The sequence below is a fragment of the Brienomyrus brachyistius genome, chromosome 2, assembly GCF_023856365.1.
Source record: "Brienomyrus brachyistius isolate T26 chromosome 2, BBRACH_0.4, whole genome shotgun sequence".
NCBI classification, from domain to species: Eukaryota; Metazoa; Chordata; class Actinopteri; order Osteoglossiformes; family Mormyridae; genus Brienomyrus; species Brienomyrus brachyistius.
The window spans coordinates 7,342,599-7,363,788 of record NC_064534.1 but is presented as its reverse complement, the minus strand read 5'-3'; the positions used below and the strand labels follow the sequence as shown (position 1 = coordinate 7,363,788).

Sequence of the window (21,190 nt, the reverse complement as noted above, 5' to 3'; positions counted from 1 at the left end):
GTTGGGTCTCTTTAGGGGTCACTGCGGAGTCCTGCCTGGCCCTGGCCCTGCCTGTAGTTGGGTCTCTCTAGGGGTCACTGCGGAGTCCTGCCTGGCCCTGGCCCTGCCTGTAGTTGGGTCTCTCTAGGGGTCACTGCGGAGTCCTGCCCGGCCCTGGCCCTGCCTGTAGTTGGGTCTCTTTAGGGGTCACTGCAGAGTCCTGCCTGGCCCTGGCCCTGGCCCTGCCTGTAGTTGGGTCTCTTTAGGGGTCACTGCGGAGTCCTGCCTGGCCCTGGCCCTGCCTGTAGTGGAGTCTCTTTAGGGGTCACTGCAGAGTCCTGCCTGGCCCTAGCCCTGCCTGTAGTGGAGTCTCTTTCGGGGTCACTGCGGAGTCCTGCCTGGCCCTGGCCCTGCCTGTAGTTGGGTCTCTTTAGGGGTCACTGCGGAGTCCTGCCTGGCCCTGGCCCTGCCTGTAGTGGAGTCTCTTTAGGGGTCACTGCAGAGTCCTGCCTGGCCCTAGCCCTGCCTGTAGTGGAGTCTCTTTCGGGGTCACTGCGGAGTCCTGCCTGGCCCTGGCCCTGCCCCGCTTCCCCCCTCCGCTCTCTGCCTCAGTCGCTCCTCTCCATCTTCCCGTATGCTTGACCCTCCACTCCACCTTCTTTCACCCCAGCCGCTCCTGTCCATCTTCTTGTATCCTTGGCCCTCTGCTCCATATTCTTTCACCTCAGCCACTTCTCTCCATCTTCCAGTATTCTTGCCCCTCATCTTCAACCCGCTCCTCTGCCTGTACCTCTGCCCCCGCCCCCCCCCCCCCCCCCCCCCCCCAATTCCTCGGCCTGCTCTACTTAAGCCCTCCATCTTCCCCCCCCATCCATCATGTCGCAACCTCTCTGGAGCCCCCAGTAAGCAGCTCCTTGCCTTCTCCTCCTCAACACCCCACCCGGGATGAGAGCAGGACACAGGCAAGAACAATGGGTTCTGGGCAGGAGCTAGAGTGAGTGTAGGGGATGCAACTGGTATTTGGAAAGAGACAGTTCCACAGTAACTGTGCTTGCACTTCTGGCAGAATGTGATTAATATCGGCACACCTGATGAGATGTGTTAGGGACGCCGCGGAAATGCTAATAGGCGCACCGGACCCCATCGACCCACCGCCAGGCCAGCCCCAGTGCTGCTTTTCGCGATGCTCTGACCCGGTTTGGCCTGAGATGCTCCCATTCGCTGTCCTTGCCTCCACCTCACGCCACGGTCATGTCATACTGCCAGACACCTGTTAGCTGGCTGAAGCATTCAGCGACCAGGTGGGACGGGGTACATCTGACCCGGCTTGTCACTTTGTTTGGCTAACATGAGCAGCTCCTAGCTGGCATTCCCGTTCCAGGCTGCCAGCTCTGTAAGCTTATAGACAGCAGCATCTTCATTAGTTATTATCTTCCCAGAGTGGATCCTCTCCGGAGTTCTAATGGGTATCGACAGGAAAAATCTTTCCCAGTTTCATTTTTAATCTCATTTGGATGGATTTTTCTCTTGTTTACCATAATGGCTTCATAAACGTCAGCAAGCTTTCCCATTTTGAGTGCTGTCACACGTATCGCCATATATGATGTTGAAGTATGTCATTTCCTTGGACTGACATTTGATTTCTCTCTATATCTGTCCCTCTCTTTTCTCTCTCCTCCTGTCTATCCCTTTCTCTTTCTGTCTCCTCTCTCTCTCCCGCCACCTCCCTCGTCCCCGCCGTCAAGGCCTTCCTCCCTAACCACACTCCAAGCCAAAGCTCTAGCGTCCGGGAACGCCGTTTGGGCCGCCCTCTCCTGTCAGATCGCCCGACTTCAGCAACACCAGCGCTGGCCACCGAGGACAGGAAGTGCCCCGGCCGGGATGCACCGGAGACTGCGGGCTTGCGGAAGGTGCCGGATGGGCCCATCAGTCAGATCCCGCGAGCTGTGCCGGGGGCCGGCGGCTCGGGCCTCGGCGGCCGGGCAGGGAGCCCGTCACAGGGCAGCCAGTCGTCGGACAGTGAACGGGGCCCCCCGGGTTGGCGGCGAGAGGGCCGCCATGTCACGTCAGGCCCCTGCCACTGCCTCCTTCACAGGGCGCCTGGGCCAACCCCCCCGCGGACCACTGTCCCTGCACATGTACAGCCGGAAGAACGTCTTCTTGCAGCACTCGCTGCACACGGCTGAGCTGCAGGCCCTGGCACAGCAGGACAGCTGAGGGCCCCCAACACCTCCATGTGGCTGTGAACCACCGCCCTCCCTCCCGTTCCCATTTCAATGTCCCCCTCAGCTACCCTGTCCCCCTCATGCCCAACTTATGACACGGCCACCCCCTTTTACCTTCCCACTGTTGTCCGCTAGACTCGTCCCGTCTTCTGTTTCCCAGCTGTGCTGATAATGTCGGCATTCCCCTGGAGAACGCCTCACTGAACCACCACTCTGGGTCCGCTGCCCAGACTGGGGACTGCAAGCCAGCACTCCAGACCAGTGCCAAAACCCCATGCCAGTATAGACACTGGAAATCACCTCTGCTCTGGCCTTTGGCTGGAATGGGGGCCGTTCTACACAGGTTACAGTTCCAGAAATTTGCCAAATTCTCTGTTTAAGAGCCAGCTGCCTTTTTCACTACAGGTCTGTTATCACTCCATCCTGACGTAAGCGTCCCTTTTAGCAATACAGGCGCTGTAAGCGCATGCTTTTAAGAGACACATTAGACCTCATCGGAGCCATTTTTCTACGCTGAATGGAGGACAGAAATGTCCCTTTACACAGCCGCCGCTCCTGCCCCATGTCAGACTCTTTATAAAAAGCAGGTAGACGATTTCACTCGGATCCTGCTGTGTAATGCCATTTATAAAGGATCATTTAAGACACACACAGTTTGTGGGAAAATCAAGTTTATTGGTTGTAAATGTAGGCTCTAGATGGTGACTTTGATAACAGCATACACACACACACACACACACAATGTTCTTTCAAGACATAATGCTGATCGAATAGGAGGTACAAGGTCAAAAACTACAGTAAGATTAATGATGTACAGTGATTATCTGGGTGAGAGTATATGTCTGTGTGTGGGGAAGAGGATCTCTGCGTGTGTGTGTGTGTGTGTGTGTGTGTGTGTGTGTGTGTGTGTGTGTGTGTGTTTGTGCGCCTGTCTGTGTGTTTGCGCATGTTGCGCTAGCTCTCCTGCACGTAGGCGGTCGCAGGTCACAGGCTGTCTCTCTCTCCCCCCTGACCCTTGTCTCCTGCCGTACGGAGAGAGCAGAGAGTGACTTGGCGGGGGGCAGAACGAAAGGACGTTTGGAGGTGAAGGGAGCCCTGAAGACGCGCTCTGCCCCCCCCCAGTCTGCTCCCTGCGGCCCCTCGCTCCACTTTCCCATTCTGCAGGGAACATCACACCCTCGTCGCCTGGCCCCGCCCCCTGCAGAACCACTCCTGGGTGTGTGGTGCTCAGACGACAGTCTCTGTCCTGATATTAATCTTTCATTCTTTGGAAACTCATACGATTGGTGCTGGAGTCAGCCCTGCCTCATCGTGTCTCCCAGGAGACGCCAGTGGGCCGACCTGCTAACAGAGTTAGCAGAACCGCAGGCGGGCCTGGCTTTGCGGGCGTCGCACGTCACCGAGGTCAGGGCGACATCCCTCTCGCGATTCTGCTGTGTGCCCCACTCTCTCACTGGAACGGGCCTGACACGCCCAGCCAGGAGTATTTCCTGGACCAGAACCACACACGTTGGTCATGTGCCAGCAAGAGCATCTCTTCCCAGACATGGACCTCCCAGGATCGTAGGAGGTGGGGATTCTTGTCATGAGACGCACATTGTACAGTTCCTCTACATTATTTATTCTTTTTCTGTATTTATTATGTTACGTTTGTGAAGTACGACCTTCTGGTCACGTCCTACTTTGCTGTGGTTTGGCACTTTGTGTTAGGAATGAGGTAAGAACCCTGCTTCCCCCCCCCCACCCTTATTTGAACTGTGCACAGGGGGGGCTGGCAGAGTGTACGTGGACTTCATGCTACACACGGCCGTCAGTGTGTGTCAGGCCCAAACAACGAAGGGAATTGGCAAAATGATGGTTTTGAATGGTTGTATTTCCTTCTATTAAATAATTGTAACATTACAACTGTGTTTGGTGCTTCATTTTCCTTTGAAATAACGCAGGTACAGATGCAAAACATGCATGCTGAAACAGGCACACGCTAAAGCACACGCCTGGTGATGCGCACACACTCTCTGGCCCTGATGAGGATTTCTGCTCTTTTCACACCTGTTTCACTCGTAAGAATATGTCACCTGACGATTTGTGCATTCACTGCACATGTTGGTGCTTTGTTTCTGATTGACCCTAGCACTTGCTGCACGTTTATGCGTTGGGTAATACTTGAGTGTGGCAGCCATCTCGGCTCCGCGTTATATGTAGGGTGCTCCCAAAATTGCGTCCTTCCCTAGTATGTACTGAATTTGCAGATGACACCACTGTCAACGGCTGCATTTCTGATGGAGATGAGTCTGCATTCAGGGCAGAGGTGAGAGCCCTGACGTCATGGTGCCGCGATGATAACCTGCTGCTCAACATCAGCAAAGCCAAGCAGCTCATCGTGGACTACGGGAGACTGCGGGGAGGAGGCCACACCCCCATCCACGTCGAGGGAGCAGAGGTGGAGAGAGTCGGCTGCTTCAGATTCCTGGGCATCAACATCAGCGAGGATCTGAGTTGGTCACACCACGTTGGTGCGATCACAAAAGAAGCAAGACAGCGGCTCTTACTACAGCGCCTCAGAAGTTACGGCATGGACTCCAGAATACTCGCAAACTTCTACCAATGCACCATAGAGACTATTCTGTCTGGCTGTATCACCACCTGGTATACCAGCTGTAACGCTCTGGACAGCAAAGCTCTGCAGAAGGTGGTGAGATCAGCACAGCGCATCACCAGGACTGAACTGCCAGCCATGCAGGACCTCTACAGACAGCGCAGCGGATCCTCTCTGATCCCAGCCACCCCAGCCACAGACTTTTCACGCTCCTGCCGTCAGGCAGACGGTACAGGAGCATGCAGACCCGCACCAGCAGACGCAGAGACAGTTTCTACCCATAAGCCATCAGGCTTCTGAACTGCTGACATTCTGCACGCACCAATATACACTCACCACAACTGCAGGACTCTTCACAATGTCACCTTAAACAATGTCACTTTAAATCCTCACTGCACAATTTTGCATCCCACATTCTAAATATCTCTGTGCATTATTTTGCACTATTTTTGTTATAATGTGTTTTTTTTGTCTGTATACTTTTCTATGTGTTATATGTCTATATGCTTGTGAGCATATGTAAAGTTGAGGGAACATGACACTAAGAATTTCATTGCAGGTAATGATGCTACATTGTTATCTGTATATAACAATAAAACTTGAAATTTATTCCAAAGGTTACTGCTCTACCATTAAGGTAGTATGTACTGTAGGGCTACCATATTTGGCGAAACAAAAAGGAGGACGTGTTCAGAGATCAGAATCATAATGAGTTTTCACATTCACTGAACAATCAGGTAGCACTTTTGTCATGAATATTAATGAGCTTTGGCATTCATTGGCCAATCAGGTGGCACTTCTTTTATGAATTTTAACGTGTTTTCCCCAACCACCCTGTAAATGAAAATTTGCATCTGGAGAAACCTGCACATATGGAGTACCTTACAGTTAACACTTGATTTACAATTCATGGACAATCGACACGATATATGAGTATACATTTGTTTTTTAACAAAAGTTAGAAAACGATGAGCTGAAGTTTGTCGAACTTCAAGCAAATGACACAGTTCACTGTTCACCACGAAAAAAAAGTGTCAAAATGCCAGTGGTTTCCGGAGGCTGATGTCACTCGTGATCAGCGTGGCACGTAGGGATGTGCTTATCATTTAATTTTTAAAGTAAACATGTGCACGAGCCTTAAATCACTATGTGATGAGTGAGCGGCTGCTATATATACTAAGTTGGTGCCTTTTCCATCACTTCGTACTACTCTGCAATTTGCGACACTGGGTCATACGGGTTACAGTGTTAAACCCGGACAAACTGCCGATTTTTGAAAAACCAGCCGGATGGGTGCTCAAAAAAAGGTTGTGTCTAGGGAAACCCAAACATGTGGCAGCCCTAATTGTATGTATGCATGAGAACAGTACAAATGCATCCGGACACACTGTGGTCTCCGTCTTGGCTCCACATTATGCATAGTGCGATACTTGAGTGCGGTGGCCATCTTGGCTCCACATTATGCATAGTGCGATACTTGAGTGCGGTGGCCATCTTGGCTCCACATTATGCATAGTGCGATACTTGAGTGCGGTGGCCATCTTGGCTCCACATTATGCATAGTGCGATAGTTGAGTGCGGTGGCCATCTTGGCTCCAGGCTCTGTCCGGCTATGCGGTGATGACATTGTAAGCAGAGGCTGCCCTTTCTCCTCCCGCTTTTCTAGGCTGCTGCCATTGGCCTGGTTTTGCTGTGCTGCTCCTGTGCTTCACCCGTTTTCCATGTTGGAACAGGTCCTTTGCTGAAACAGGCAGTCGTGCAAAGATGTTTTTCTAGGGAACCAGGATAGAAGTCTGAAATTATTTTGTTGATCGTGTCTCTTGCTGTGAAATTGTTTTGTTTTGTTTTTTCTTTTTTTTTCAGGAAATGCCCCAGAGTGTCTGAGAAACTCCCAGCACTCTTACTCTGGGCTGTGATTCACCGGAGATGAATTTTACGGGCATTTCATGAAGACATTCTACAGAGATATCAGCACATGTCGCAGCTTTCTGTGTGAGCCCAACATCAGCACAGCAGGGCCTCTTGTCCAACTCATTAGTAAAAACACAGAGTGGGTCTGACCTACCCTGACTGCTCTCCTCAAAGGGAACCTCTGTCACTGTGCTGGGGGTGGGGCGCGGTGGGGCAGGGGGTGGTGGAGGGGGGGTAAGAGTGCACTCAGATGCATCACTAATTAAATGTAGTATGCTGAGTTTGTGTCATTTTAGAATTACAGTGGAGTTTGTCCTGTGAAAGGGTATCATAAACACTAGTGTTCTGATCATGACAGGAAATGAGATCGTTCTGTACTTAGTGGAGATGCTGACCATGACAGTGAGACCATTCATTTGGACTGTAGTTCTTGGAGATTCTGACAGTGAGACCGTGCATTCGGACTGTAGTCCTCGGAGATTCTGACAGTGACAGTGAGACCGTGCACTTGGACTGTAGTCCTTGGAGATTCTGACAGTGACAGTGAGACCGTGCGTTCGGATTGTAGCCCTTGGAGATTATGACAGTGAGACCGTGCATTCGGACTGTAGTCCTTGGAGATTCTGACAGTGACAGTGAGAACGTGCACTTGGACTGTAGTCCTTGGAGATTCTGACAGTGACAGTGAGACTGTGCGTTCGGATTGTAGTCCTTGGAGATTATGACAGTGAGACCGTGCATTCGGACTGTAGTCCTTGGAGATTCTGACAGTGACAGTGAGACTGTGCATTTGGATTGTAGTTCTTGGAGATTCTGACAGTGAGCCCCTTCAGCTGGAGTGTTCTTGGTGGAGATTCTGATAGTGAATGTAGTCGGTGCAGAGGCTGACAGTATTTAGCTACTGAAGCTCCTGTACCTGGGCTGGTCCTGTCCATGACAGATTTCCATGTTTTTCCCTGAAGTGGCAGGATGGAGCAGCAGGCTCAGGCTTCCTTAAGGGACGAAGAAGATGGTATGCAGGCCTGCCCTGCACGGAGCCCCGCCCAGCACCCACAACCGCCCAGTACACACACCCACCCAGCCCTGCTGGCATTCCCACACGCTTCTGTTTGCCAAGGCTGGTGCCAGCACTGGGGTTCCCCTTGGGGGAGCGACTGTGACCCCCACCACTAGCAGGGAGGTGCTGACACATGCAGATGGCCAGATTCCCCATGGGGAGTGGGGTACCTTTTTACTGCATTTACTTCCTTCTTTTAAAAAATAACCTGTAAGGTTATTCATAATAACACTTCACTTCAATCTTGTGCCAGATAAGCAATTCTGTTGAATGGATGGAAGTCTTGTTTGATTTGTTGCAGTTGTTATTGCCACAGTGACGGGACAGTGTTTATATTACTGTCTATGCTGATGATCCTGGTGAAGATGATGATGATCCCATAAGGGATTACATTATGAACCAGTCTCACCCTCAGCAGAGCCTTAACCCGGATTTGAAAAACCACACAGAACGTGAAGATCCCTGTCCCATGAATACAGCAAGAGGTCTGCTGAGTGTGGTTCACTGTCACTGTCAGCATGGATGCCAACTTTGGAGGTGAGAGGTGCTGCCCTCTAGTGTGAAGGATGGACATCTAGCAGGTACATGTTTGCACTTTTTGTGCCAATTCGCCAGTGCCTCATTGGCCTTGAGCTCACTGGATTAGCCAGTGCCTCATTGGCCTTGAGCTCACTGGATTAGCCAGTGCCTCATTGGCCTTGAGCTCACTGGATTAGCCAGTACCTCATTGGCCTTGAGCTCACTGGACACCAGAAGCCTTGTCAGTCTCTTCCAGAGTGGTTGCCCATTTGGAGAGAACCAAAGAGGTTCAGGTCAGCTTGCAATTGTAATTAAATAGGGTAAAACGTTCAGGTGAAGCCCCCCTTCCCCCCTCCCCCAGTGACATCTTTAATCCCCACCCAGCCCTAACCATAAGTAACCAAACAAAATACAATTTGGCTATTTTAGATTTTTGATTGCAGTCACAGATTTTTATAACGTCGTTTCCCCATGTGGATATTGAAAAATTGGTCCCCACAACATCATAACAACAGGTTTTCATCACATTGTGGGGACATTTTGTTATATATGTTTGTATATATATAACCTACCCACACACACACATACACACACACACACGCACACATACAATGCAGGAGCAAGTGCACTTGTACAGTGAACTTTTTTAGTGTGACTTCTTCTCTATCACCCATATCATTTGGTGTGCGATTAGCAGACAGATTTTTACCCTACCTCCCTATTCCTAACCCCCCCTCCCCCCACCACCCCCCAGCGGTCTCCCTGTGGCCCTGTTATGCAATCCAGGGGCCCGCCATCTGGAGGTCTGTTATTTTGGGACCGCTGCGTCTGATAGCACACTGGGATGCTACTGTCAAGTTGTATATATAAAATAAACCCACAGACACATCAATAACCAGCACTCCCTACCTGGCAGGATGCCCCTCCCACCCCACGCACCCCCATCCATGTATCCATTCTGACAGAAAGAAACGTTCTTTGTGCTGTAAATCATTCTGGGTTCCTCTTCTGTCAAGGACAGATGAAGAGCAAGGTTTTGGGCTGCTAGGGGGGCATTGGGGGGTGGGCATTGAGCCCCAAATCCCCGCCAACCGGTGTCGTGTGATCTGGAGGCCGCAGGCATTGCCGCCTGCCTTAAAGAGTACCGTGAAAACGAGCCTGCAGGCAGACGCTCCGCGCACTCCGGATCTGTGCCCCGCGTGGGGTTGCATCCCGCCACTAGCCGTGCCTCCGCCTGTAAGAGGAGGGGGGGTGGGGCGCCAAAATTCAACGCTCTGCTAGCAGAGCGGACCATCCATGGCAAGCGTCGCCCCCGCCCTACACACGCACCTGCCGTGGGGGAGCCACCACCGATAGTCCTGCACTGGCATCAGTGCCGGCTGCATGTAACGGGATCAGCCGGCGCTCTGCAGGCCCGGCCCTGTGCGGCCGCTCGATAGCGGGGACCCGGCGATTCTCGTCAGGGCCGCGCTGCCCTGATCCGCTTCAGCCGCCGCATCCCAAGGCCGCCTTCTCCGTTCATTACCCAGATCCATTAAGCCCCCGCTGACAAGTTTTTTGCTTCGATTTCGCTTTTTAAACTTACTTGGGAAGTTTCTTTGTGTGTCAAGGTGGCCGACGCTTGGCGGACCCTGGCCGCCTCAGGATGACAGACAGCTGGGTCAGAGCCCTTCCCTGGCATTGGGGGAGTCCATCACGGCCTGGACACGGCAGCGGGTGCCAGCGGGAGCTGAAGCTGAGGTGCTCCATCACTCCTCTCCTCCGCTCGTCTGTCTCACTCTCCTGCCAGGGGCGCCCACCAGGCCTCCCATGATGCAGCTTTGGGTGGGGCTCCTTTTTGCAAAACCCCCCAGATTTTATTCAGTAGGGGTGTGTGTGGGAGGGGCATCTTTGCCTATGGGGTGCTGTGGGCTGAAGGACAGCAAGCTCGCATCAGTGGGACCAAAAATGTCGCAACTCGAACTTGCAGATATTGCCACTCTATACTGGATGCCGCATAAAAAGATCTTCCTCACGGTTTAGCGACGAGGCGGGGGGGGGGGGGGGGGGGCCTAGTTGTGCAGAGCATTCAGCAGTAAACTTCGCCGTGTCACCATTCACCATCTAACTGTGTGAGTAGCTTGCTGAGCAAGTTCACCTCGGGTTAAAGATGTCAGTTAAGCCTTCAAATAGTGTAAGAAAGTGGAATCGCGCTGTCGAGAGGCTGGGAATTAATGTGAGACTTTACCGAAAGCTCGTTGTAAAATGATAGCAAAAATCAATATTTAATTGTCCCAAGGATTGTGATGCAATGCTTCATCCTGTACACCAGGTGGCACATTAAGGGGATGCTGCCCCTCTCCCCCTGACCCCCAGAAGAGGGCCACTTTCCCCTAACCCTAATATCCATCCTGATAGGATCTATTGCTGGAAACTGGAGCGTGAGTCATGGAAAAGAAAAACATTTTATTGGATTTTTGCACCAAAGAATTAGGTTGCTCTAGAATAGCCGTCGACGTTTTAGCTCAGAATCACAGAAATAAACGTGCTGCGCCAGGATTTGCCAAAAAGCCCAAGGCCAGCACAGGTTGGTCTATAACCTCACAGCCAGCCAGGTGCTGACCACCCGGAATTAATGATGGCCGGCTGACTCTTGTCGCACTGGCTTAATTGCCACAGTGTATCAAAGGCCAGTTGATCAGACTAGGGAGCGATCGGAGAGTCAGGGGCTCCATTCTTAGGTGCGCTGTACCTCAGTTTCTCACCATAGCAAGCCTTTGAGATTTCCACTGATGTGCCCATAAGTCTATCCCATTTACGCTTTCATATAAACAGCTGCAGTAAGTATCTATAGACAATGCAAGGTGTACTTGAAGGGGCGGGGCCACAGGAACCCTGGCCTTAGCTGAAAGCTAATTGGTCCCTGGAGTGCCTCCTCCCATAATCACTCACCAATTCCAAACATATCATTGGTTGTCCCTTCTGTTATGAATTATGGTCCCTTTCATGCTCCCTGCCTTAAAAAATCCTACAATCTCCCTTGCTTACCTTTTTGAGTGTGCTGCAATGGGAGCTTATGTCTGCTTACTCATATTGTGCCTCTCTCTGATTGGCCGGCATTTATCCCCCTGGCCGAGACCACTGGCGTAGCCTGTATATATTTATATGTCAAACACCAGCTGAGTGGTCTGTTGTGACTATGGGCAGCACTGTGGCCTCACACCTCGGGCACCGTGACCCCAATTCCGGCCCCGTGAATGCATGTTTGCGTGGGTGTCCTCCAGGTTCTTCGGTTTCCTCCCACGGTCCAAAAACAGCAAGGTGTAGGCAGATTAGTGTCTCTGAATTGTGTGTGTGTGTGTGTGTGCGCCCTACAGTGCGCTCCAGGCATTATCTGACCCTATATTTGGTAAGTAGTTCTGGGGAAATGAATGAATGCCCGGCACGTGATTAGGTTTTACGTGTCTGCAGCATGTGGTATTGCTATTCCAGCAGTACCCGGGCCACAGGCATGGCAGTAATCTGTTAGTAAGGACAAAGTAAAAAGGTGAACCAATGTGTCATGCAGCTTAAATAAAAAAAGGACATCTGCTGCTTCGAGATGGTACTGCAGTACTTCTTAGGCTATTATTATTGACTTTATCAGCGTTGGAGACTCGGTTACTCTGAAGGTGTCATCATTTTTTATTGTGTCAAAGTTATTCCGCACCAGTGCGCTGGCCTGTACAATAAAAGCACATGATGACTGCTGCAGATGTTTCATAACCCCGCACACAAAAAAAAAATCAGCATCACCTGCATCAATGACATCTCCTGATTCAGCACCATCCATATAAGTTCAACTTCAGCACCACCTATATCACTTGATTTAAGACCATCCATGTGGGGACAGCCCCTAGCTCTATGTAGCTGGGATCAAGACTGGATCCTGGTTCAGCGTCCTCCATATAAGTACAGGTGCTGGTTCTCCATGACCTGTGTCAAACACAGCTCCTGATTTCAGAACCATCCACACGAGGACAGGTCCTAGGGGGTGCAACATGAACCAGGATTTCTCAGTTAGCTGGGTCAGCTTAAGGAAGAAGTCATCATTCTCCAATAGGAATGCTCCTTACCTAAACTATTATTGGACAATCATGACTTCTAGCTTAAGTTAACCCAGCTAACTGACAAATCTTGCTTTGTGGAACGCCAACCAGGATCTTCGTGTCCTGTATCAAACACGGCTCTTGATTTCAGAACCATCCACACAAGGACAGTTCCTGCGGGTGTTCCATGAAGCGGGATTTCTAAGTTAGCTGGGTTAGCTTAACCTATACTCATTACCGAAACTCTTATTGAGCAATCACAATCTTAAATTAACCCAGCTAACTGAGAAATCTTGCTTTGTGTAACACCCACTAGGATGTCCGTGTCTTGCAGCAAATACAGTTTCTGATTCCAGAACCATCCACAAAGATATGTACTGGTTCTCTGTGATCTGCATCGAACGCAACTCCTGATTTCAGCACCATCCATACAAGGACAGCTCCATGTTTTGCACTGTTAAATCCTCGTTCAGCACCATCCATACAAGGACAGCTCCCAGTTCTACATCAGTGGCATCAGGAGTGGATTCTAGTTCTGTGCCATCCACATGCAGACAGCTCTCTGTTCTGCATCACTGCAATGAATTGAGGTTCTTGGTTCAGCACCATCCACACATGGACAGCTCTTGGTTCTGCATGGCTGGAATCACATTTGCATTTGGTTCAGTACAATTCAAACTCAGACCCAGGTCTGCATTAATTGCGTCACAGGTTTGGCTCCATCCACTTGCAGACAGCACCCTGTTCTGCATCACTGGAATGCAGGGCACTTGCTAGTTCAACACCCCATACCTTGAATCGGGCTCCCATTCCCACTGCAGATGTGCCTGGCCACTGCGAATTGCTCTGAATCTGCAGCGTGTGCCTTCAGCATCTCCTGCTAAGCACATGTGCAACGATTGCATCATGCTCCGGGAAGAAGCGGCAAATTGTCAGGGCTTTTCTTGCAGGGCAGAATCTTTTGAAATCCCCTCATTTTTCCTTCCAAATTTTTAATGGTCTGTATTCTCTCCCAGGAGTTTATTAGTATTTTTACTCCCCGTTATTAATTTAATTACTAAGCTGCGTAATTGGCGTGTGGGCACTCTGCAATGATATAAATGCGGTACAGAGGCATCGGCTGCACCGTCGAATGTGCAGCGGAATGCACGGTGACTCAGCGCTGACAGATGGATGCTGCCTTTGAATTATCGAACGGCATCAGTGTGTTTTTCTTTCTTGGCCTTGATGCTGAGTCGCCATGGTGCGGACTTGGACTCCGGCACTGTGGAAGCTCAGATCAGAGCCAGTCAGTACAGGACAGCACCTTAGGTTACCTCATTTACCAGACCCATTAGTGCAACTCCCCAAGCCTGAACACACACAGGACGGCCTTCTCTGCCCCATCACGTGGCTTCCTTCGTGGGACTCCTCCTCGAACGTCCCCTGATCATGTTTTGATCCCGAGGCTCTATCTCATGTCTTACAGCTTGGACAGCATTGGCCTGTAATGCCACAATTAAACTGATGCTCCCCCATCCTATAAGCGTGGGTTCTTAAATGTGCTTGACTGCATTCCCTTCCTCCAAAGAGCTAAACAGGCCACAGTAAGGAGGCCATCCTCTTCTCAGTAACTGCATCTACGTCCATGCAGATGCGCGTTCGTGTTGGTCCGTGATTCACGGCCTCTGCTCAGCCATCCCCCCCCCCCCCATCTCTGTTTGCCTGCTGATGTCACTGGAGTTAATCTTCAGTCATTTAGACTTAAAAATAAACCCCACCCCCTAAAGAATTTCCTAGGGTTGCCAGGCTGGCGCTGGCGTGAATTTAGGCCATGGGCTTCACTGCAGTTTCACGTGGGCGTGCTCTCTCGCTCTCCTTCTTGGCCCCGCCCCACGTCACCCCTGGGGGGGGGGCAGCTGATATCAGTCCCATTCACAGGTGCGAACTGACACTACCAGCCAGTGCTGGAACAGGGGCCTCCCTGTCTTGCCTCCAGTGTTCCTGAACCTGGGTGTTTGGATCTTGGGAGAGTCCAAAACCGTGGAGGAAATCTCATGATCGGGTGTCTCTGATTCGGTTGGGTGGTGAGGGCAAGTGGATCCATTCTGAGTTCTGAACCCACCCTCCACTGTCCTTCTGCCTGCTCGTCAAGCGTGCTGTTTGAAAGTGTGTTGCAGGCTATTGTGCAGCAAACATGTTGCATAGAAACAGAATATTTCCTCCTTGAGAATGGAAGTCCCACTTCTGAGAATCCCAATGGAGATGGAGCAACGACTGATTGACAATCAGATGAAGGAGGGCTAAGGAGGGTCTAAAACTGCAGGACGGATATTTGTCTGTAGCTGGGGGGGGGGGGGGGGGGTGATCTATCCTGTCCTCCTTACAGTACATATTCCTACTTTGTCTACCTGTCAACATCCCTTAAAACCGAACATCGCTTTAGCGTGTTAGTTACGCAGGGAGCCTTTTGTGTTGCCGGCATCTTTTCGGATCCCGGCTTGATGTAATACCCACAGACGGGCCCCCCGAACGCAGCCCCGTGCGCCTGATTCGGGGCGGCCTCTTCACAGATAACAGTGGCTTTAAGGCTGCGGATCTGTCAGCGAAATCCCAGGGATCCTTCTGCCCCGGAATACTTTCCTTTCCTAATTTCTGTCTTTCAGATTATGTTTGTCATTCACCGGCTCTGAGTTTGCCCACATCTTTCAGATCTCTTTACTGGATGTGCTTGCCTACTTCAGGTGAGCCATTTTAAAGTTTATTTTTGATTTTGTTGGGGGGGAGGGGTTACTTGGAGAAAATCTTCCATGACATTTCCTCAAAGGTCCGTTCCACACACACAGCTTCCCCCGTGTAAAATCCTTGGATTGAGCACCAGCAACAACAATGAGGTGTGTGTGTTAGTATCACCCTCAGTCAGTGTTAAACTGGGACCGGTCCGTGTACAGCTGGAGATTATTAATCGGCATCCAGCCTAATTAGTACCCCGAAGCACAAGAAAAATAAAATTCACTTTTTTTTTTCCTTGAGTTTTATGGAGTCCTGATAAAAATGAGAAGCAAACTACTTTTTCATTCACTGAAGTCCGCACCATCTGACCTTTTCACAGCTCTGCCTTTCTGATACCAATTTACTGCCGACAGTGTGTGCGGATGACCTACCAAACACATGGCAAACACATTTAAAATGCCCTGAAACCGACGGAAGGTGGAATGCAAACCTATTCCATTGGTTTTCTGTCTCTCAGTGCTCACTTCCTTTTCAGAAACGAATTTGGAGGGCTGACAAAGTGTCGCTTTTCCCGGAAGTGTTCTTCTTAAACGCTAACACACGCCTCCGTGTTCTAGGACCTCGAGGCCACATGGGGTTCTGCCGTGACGGCTCTTGGGGAGCGGTATCGACTGCCAAGCCTGGGAGCTTTGCTGGCCGCCGGACCTGATCGGACCTTCTGGACGTTCATGGGGGACCAGTTCGTCTGCAGTGTGTGACCGGCATTTGCAGAGCCCGGTTCCTTCCTTGTCGGTCTGCTTGGCATGGTTCCGTTTGGAGGGGGGGCACTGTCCTCTATAGAGAGAGAGCGGACCTCGGTTCCACCACCAGCCTGTTCAATTACAGAGCTTGTCAAGGTGTTTCTGGCCTGTGTCTTACACTACAGTGACATCACGAATTGTAGTACTGTAGCTACAGGGGGCTAGGATGTGGCGCGGTAACCTGAGGGAGCGGAAGACCCCGCTTAATGGGTTCCAGGCCCTCAAGCCACCGTTTTAAGGGAGGGATGTACATCTCTGTGGATAAAAGCATCGCCCACATACACGTGGCGAGTGCTCTGAACTTCAAAGGCAAGATGCCCGTCTGTCAAGCAGCACCTTGACCGCTTGGAATGAGACAGAAGGGACACAAAAAATGACCGTTTAAGATCTAACAGGCTTCTAAGTTACGTTAAAGTCAAAATCTTTATAATCACCTTCGTCTACATGATGCATGTGCTGAGTTGAAATTTTGATCTCATTGGTCATAGTGCAAAGAAACCGTAATAAATAGAATGAATACTGTATGTATGAGGCATTTAGGCATTACATACAGAGACAAAGACACAAGACAGATGCAGTTTAAAATACAGTTTAGGGTTTTACTCTCAGGGTCAAATGCAACAGTATTTGAGTACAGTACTTGTATTTGGATTACAAATTTCTGTACATCTAGTTTTTATTAGAAGTAAACAGCTCAGAATCTGCTACTGTAGATTTAACTGCTTGAGTTCATTGAGCGGTAAATTGTACTCAGAGCCATTTTCAAATATTTCCAGAAAATGCTATTTGAAGTTACTTGAAAAATGTTTGAAGAGGCCTCATGAGGCATGTCAAATACCCTAAGGTTCGGATCCATGGAATCCACATTAAAGTGTTTGTATACAGCTCCATAGATTAAGGCAATTCATGGCGTGCTGTTAAGAACACTCGAATGGCGGAGTCTCAGAGCTCTGCATCTCCATGAGTGATTTGCTTGACATTCAGTGTGGGAATGCTTGCCGGCTCCATAAAGAATTTGGGAAGGACAGTAGCCCAACTAGTAGCTATTGAGGCTTAAACGAATTCACCATATTCTAGCACGTCATTCTGGATGTTCACCACATGCTTTGATCAGAAGTACTCCGCGCTAGCTCTTAAGAGCCATAAAATCGAGATGAAAAGAAACAAATGTTTTTTTTTGGGAGGTCTGGCAAACTCTGCCTGAATTGCTCATGGATTTAGATGCCGTGTGAAATCCCAGCTCTTCACGCAGCGAGAGGTCAGAGATCAGCACCGTGAACAGACAAGATGGCTGTCATATGTGCTAATGTTTAAAGTCGATTCATCATCATCTGAGAATAGTGAGAATGGTTAAGAAGCGGGGGGTGGGGGGGTGGCAAGACCTTGTTCCTGTAAGTTTCTACTCATACAGGCAGAAATGAAGTTTACTTTCCTCGGGCCGTGAAAAGTGCATTGCTTCCGCATTACAGCTAAGATCTGCAGATAATCTGCACGAAATCCATTTCCAAAGCTTTCGAGAGCATCTCCCACAGTCACTCTCTTTGAAGGCTAAAGGTGTCTCAGATCTGACGGCATGGCAGCAGGAAGCCTGGCTTCTTGGCACCGATGGAGTGAAGGTCAGGCACATGGTCCACCGCCAGAAGATCCTCCTGTATCCTCGCTGATGCCACGACTATCATGACGGCCTTTCGGGTTGCCGGAGATTTAGCGGGACAGGCTGACATCATCACAGATGCTTTAATTAATCCAGCCAGAGCATCTTCTGGTCATTTTTGTCATGACTTCTCAAAGTTGAATGACAGGCCAGTCTGAAGCTCAAAGAAAGCACCTGTTAGCCTGAAACAGCCTGGAGTTCAGAAAGTTTTCTATTGGCCAGCATGGTGCGAAGTCACCAACCGTGGTCATCTCAGCACAATGTTCACCAGTACAGTAAATGCCCCTCACAGTCACAGGCCATCACAAAAGATTTATTTGACTGAGTACCACCCTGTCACCCAATACGTCCGGATAGGCTAACTGTCGATAACTAGCGTCGCTGGTTTTAGAAGGCAGAATCCCAGAATCCTTTGCAAACAGAACAACTATCAGCCATCCTTCTACAGGGATGCAATTTCTGTCAAACCAGCACAAAACACTGATGGCATGACAAGACTTGAATTCTTGGCCTGATTAAAAATTTGAGGTAGTTGTTCCCACTGCTAGGTCAAGTGGAGACACAGAGTATAAAAGAAAAATAGAAAGAGCTCTTAATAAATGCCAATATTTCAGGAAATATATGTGCAAATTCATTTCATTTTAAATTATTTCTGAGATGCATGTTTTAAGAGTCTTAGGAAATTCATGAAGTTCAACATTAATATTTCGTCCTAGCTCTGCTTCTCCTTGTCGTGATTTTCTCCAGAACACAACACGCTATTTATCATTTGCGGGGGGGGTTGATGTGTGAATGGTACATTTCTCTGTCATGCCTGTAATGGGCTAACATCAGGATGTCATTGCATGTACATTTACACACAAGCGAGATTTATGTCTGCCGATCTGCTCTGTGAGAAATATCTAGGCCTGCCGTCACTGACATTGACAACTTTGTTGAGAGATGAATAGTATTAGTTATCTGTCGGTTCTCTGACAGCGTGGCGATGTTCATTAAGATGCAGGGGCCTTTGGGGCTCATGAAGAGCGCACGCTGCCGACAGCATGTGTCGCACTCGCGCACCGAAGGCGAAGCAGACCCATTGATCCAAAAATATACAGTGCAGATCAGAAAACATACTGGCTTGCTAAAGGTAATGGGGAGAAAATAACAATATTCAGCAAGAGTTCTGGTGGAATGACAGCTTTTCCAACCTACTAACACCGCATGTGATTCTATGATCAACAAAGACAAGAAGCTCGGCCCCTAGAGCCGGTCCGCTGCTGTACCTTTGATCATGGTCCGAAGCAAGAGCTGGACCAATGAATCATCAAGTTCTTAGATTAGTACAGCACAGTAAACTTTACTTGGGGAGTTTTGTAGAATACTAGAATACTGATGCTTTATTTACTACTTATACAAGTACGAGTACAGATGCGTTGGATTGCTTCTTTTCACATATCCCATCATGCTCTCCTTCGACACACACACACACACAGGTGAGAGTGAAGCCGTGGGTTTGAGCCCAGGGTCAGGTCACTTATCCAGCACCCCTGAGGCATTTCAGGGGTTAACAGTCTTCCTTAAGGGCCCAACGGACCTGACTGTTCTGCTGAGGACAGGATGTGAACCAGTGACCTTCTGATCACAGACACTCTGTGCCCTCATTTATAATTCATCTCCATGGGGAAATTGTGTTTTTACCCATTTTGTCTTGTTCTCCATAACAGGTACAGACACATATACAGATGGGAATGACTTTGGGGGGTGCAGAGAGCGGAGGGCCAGTCAACGTCCGCTGCCCCTGGAGCAGCTGGGGTTTAGGACCGTACTTAAAGGCCTAACAGTGTCATCACTCTGCCAGCCAGGGGATTCTATGGTAGAAGTATAAAATGTATATAAGAGTGTGCTGTTAGTGGCCAATCTCTAGAGGTTAGGCATGGATTTCCATGATGCATGTCACCCCTGCAGCTGTTGCCTATGTCAGCACCCCCCAGCATGTCCCAAATCATCCCCCCCCCCCCCCCCCCCACTGGCACACGAGTCTGGGTAATCTCCCCGTATGAAAAGCCGACATGAAACGGAGAAATTCCTGAATGGGAATTGCACCAGACTGCTTCAGTCATTGAAACTGCACGATGAGAATTTAATTACCAAAGATCTCTTTGCATCTCACTGATGAGAGGATCAGATACCGGGGTCCCTGTCTATAGACGCACCATGTTCTGCTTAACTTGGGCAAGGCGATAAGAGTGACTGCGAGTACATTCATCAGCCTTTCATCATCATACAGCACGGAAGATAAACAGCACCGTTCGCGTGTACATGTCCTTATTTGGATAGTGTCGGCATAATTAATACAGCCGTCTGTAGCTTCTGCATTCTCAGGGCACCGAAAGGACGCTGTAAAAGTCAAGTAACAATCTTCAGATTAGTTTCGGAAAAAAAAAGCACTGCTTCTACCAAAGAGATAATTAGGAGAGCCAGTAACGTGAAGTGTGACTTTGTGTGTGTGTGTGTGTGTGTTGGTTTGCAGCATTTAATAGCATCTAAATGACACAGATGGCTTGACTCTTCAGCCTCCCACAGTCGTCTTTCATCAGGTTTTGCTCTGATAAAAAGTTTGCATGCCATAATGAAAAGTGCTCGTTTGTCAGGAACAATCCCCCGCCGCTGGATTCTCTCCCCATGTGAGAGTCGGCAGCCCTGTCTCCGAAGCGGCGTGGGATCACGTGCCTTAATTACGGCAAACCTGCCTTGCCGCTTCCCAATCTCACTGCTTTTCAGGTAGCTGTTCCTTCTCCTGTGCGCTTCATCCCGAGTTAGAAGTGCTTGTTAATAAAGGTTAATTTGCTTTTCCCCGTTATCTTGATGATTAGCAGCTTCTGAGCAGTTTCCTCCTTTATTTCTGAGGCGATCAATTTTTTTTTTATTGCACAGTGCAGTTTAATTTTAGTGTTTTATATCTCACTTAAACAGTGATGGTCCTAAAACATTTCAACAGAACAATAATTTTTGTTCATATCTTGTCATTTTTCATTCACAAATGTTCTAAACACTTGATTAGACAAAGATTAATGATATGTTTATGGTGGTGTGTAGCCCAGCAGGTTAAGCTGCACTGCATGTGATCGGAATGTAGCTGATTGAAATCTCACAGTTAGCAGTGATGTCACCACTGGGCCCTTGGGCAAGGTGCTTCAATTGCCCCAGAGACAGTGCCCCCTCAATTGAATGTGGCTTTGGTTAAAAATTTAGTTTTTTCAAATGCAGTCCTTGGGGATCCGCAGACAATCCACATTTTGCTCCCTCCCAGCTCTCTGCCAGACAGTCCACATTTTTGCTCCCTCCCAGCTCCCTGCCAGACAGTCCACATTTTTGCTCCCTCCCAGCTCCTTGCCATACAGTCCACATTTTTGCTCCCTCCCAGCTCCTTGCCATACAGTCCACATTTTTGCTCCCTCCCAGCTCCTTGCCAGACAGTCCACATTTTTGCTCCCTCCCAGCTCCTTGCCATACAGTCCACATTTTGCTCCCTCCCAGCTCTCTGCCAGACAGTCCACATTTTTGCTCCCTCCCAGCTCCCTGCCAGACAGTCCACATTTTTGCTCCCTCCCAGCTCCCTGCCAGACAGTACATATTTTTTCTCCCTCCCAGCTCCTGGTAGGAGCCAAAACATGGACTGTCTGTG

General features: G+C 49.6%; 1 protein-coding gene across 1 annotated transcript in view; it reads left to right on the top strand.

Moving 5' to 3' along the window:
* The window catches only part of ccser1 (coiled-coil serine-rich protein 1), a 67,023-nt gene extending 62,914 nt beyond the window's left edge, over positions 1-4,109 (top strand). Inside the window, 2 exon segments of the mRNA XM_048977897.1 lie at positions 1,725-2,018; positions 2,020-4,109. Coding sequence (XP_048833854.1) covers positions 1,725-2,018; positions 2,020-2,196 — 471 coding nt within the window. The 3' untranslated portion in view covers positions 2,197-4,109.
* The last annotated feature ends 17,081 nt before the right edge of the window (positions 4,110-21,190 follow it).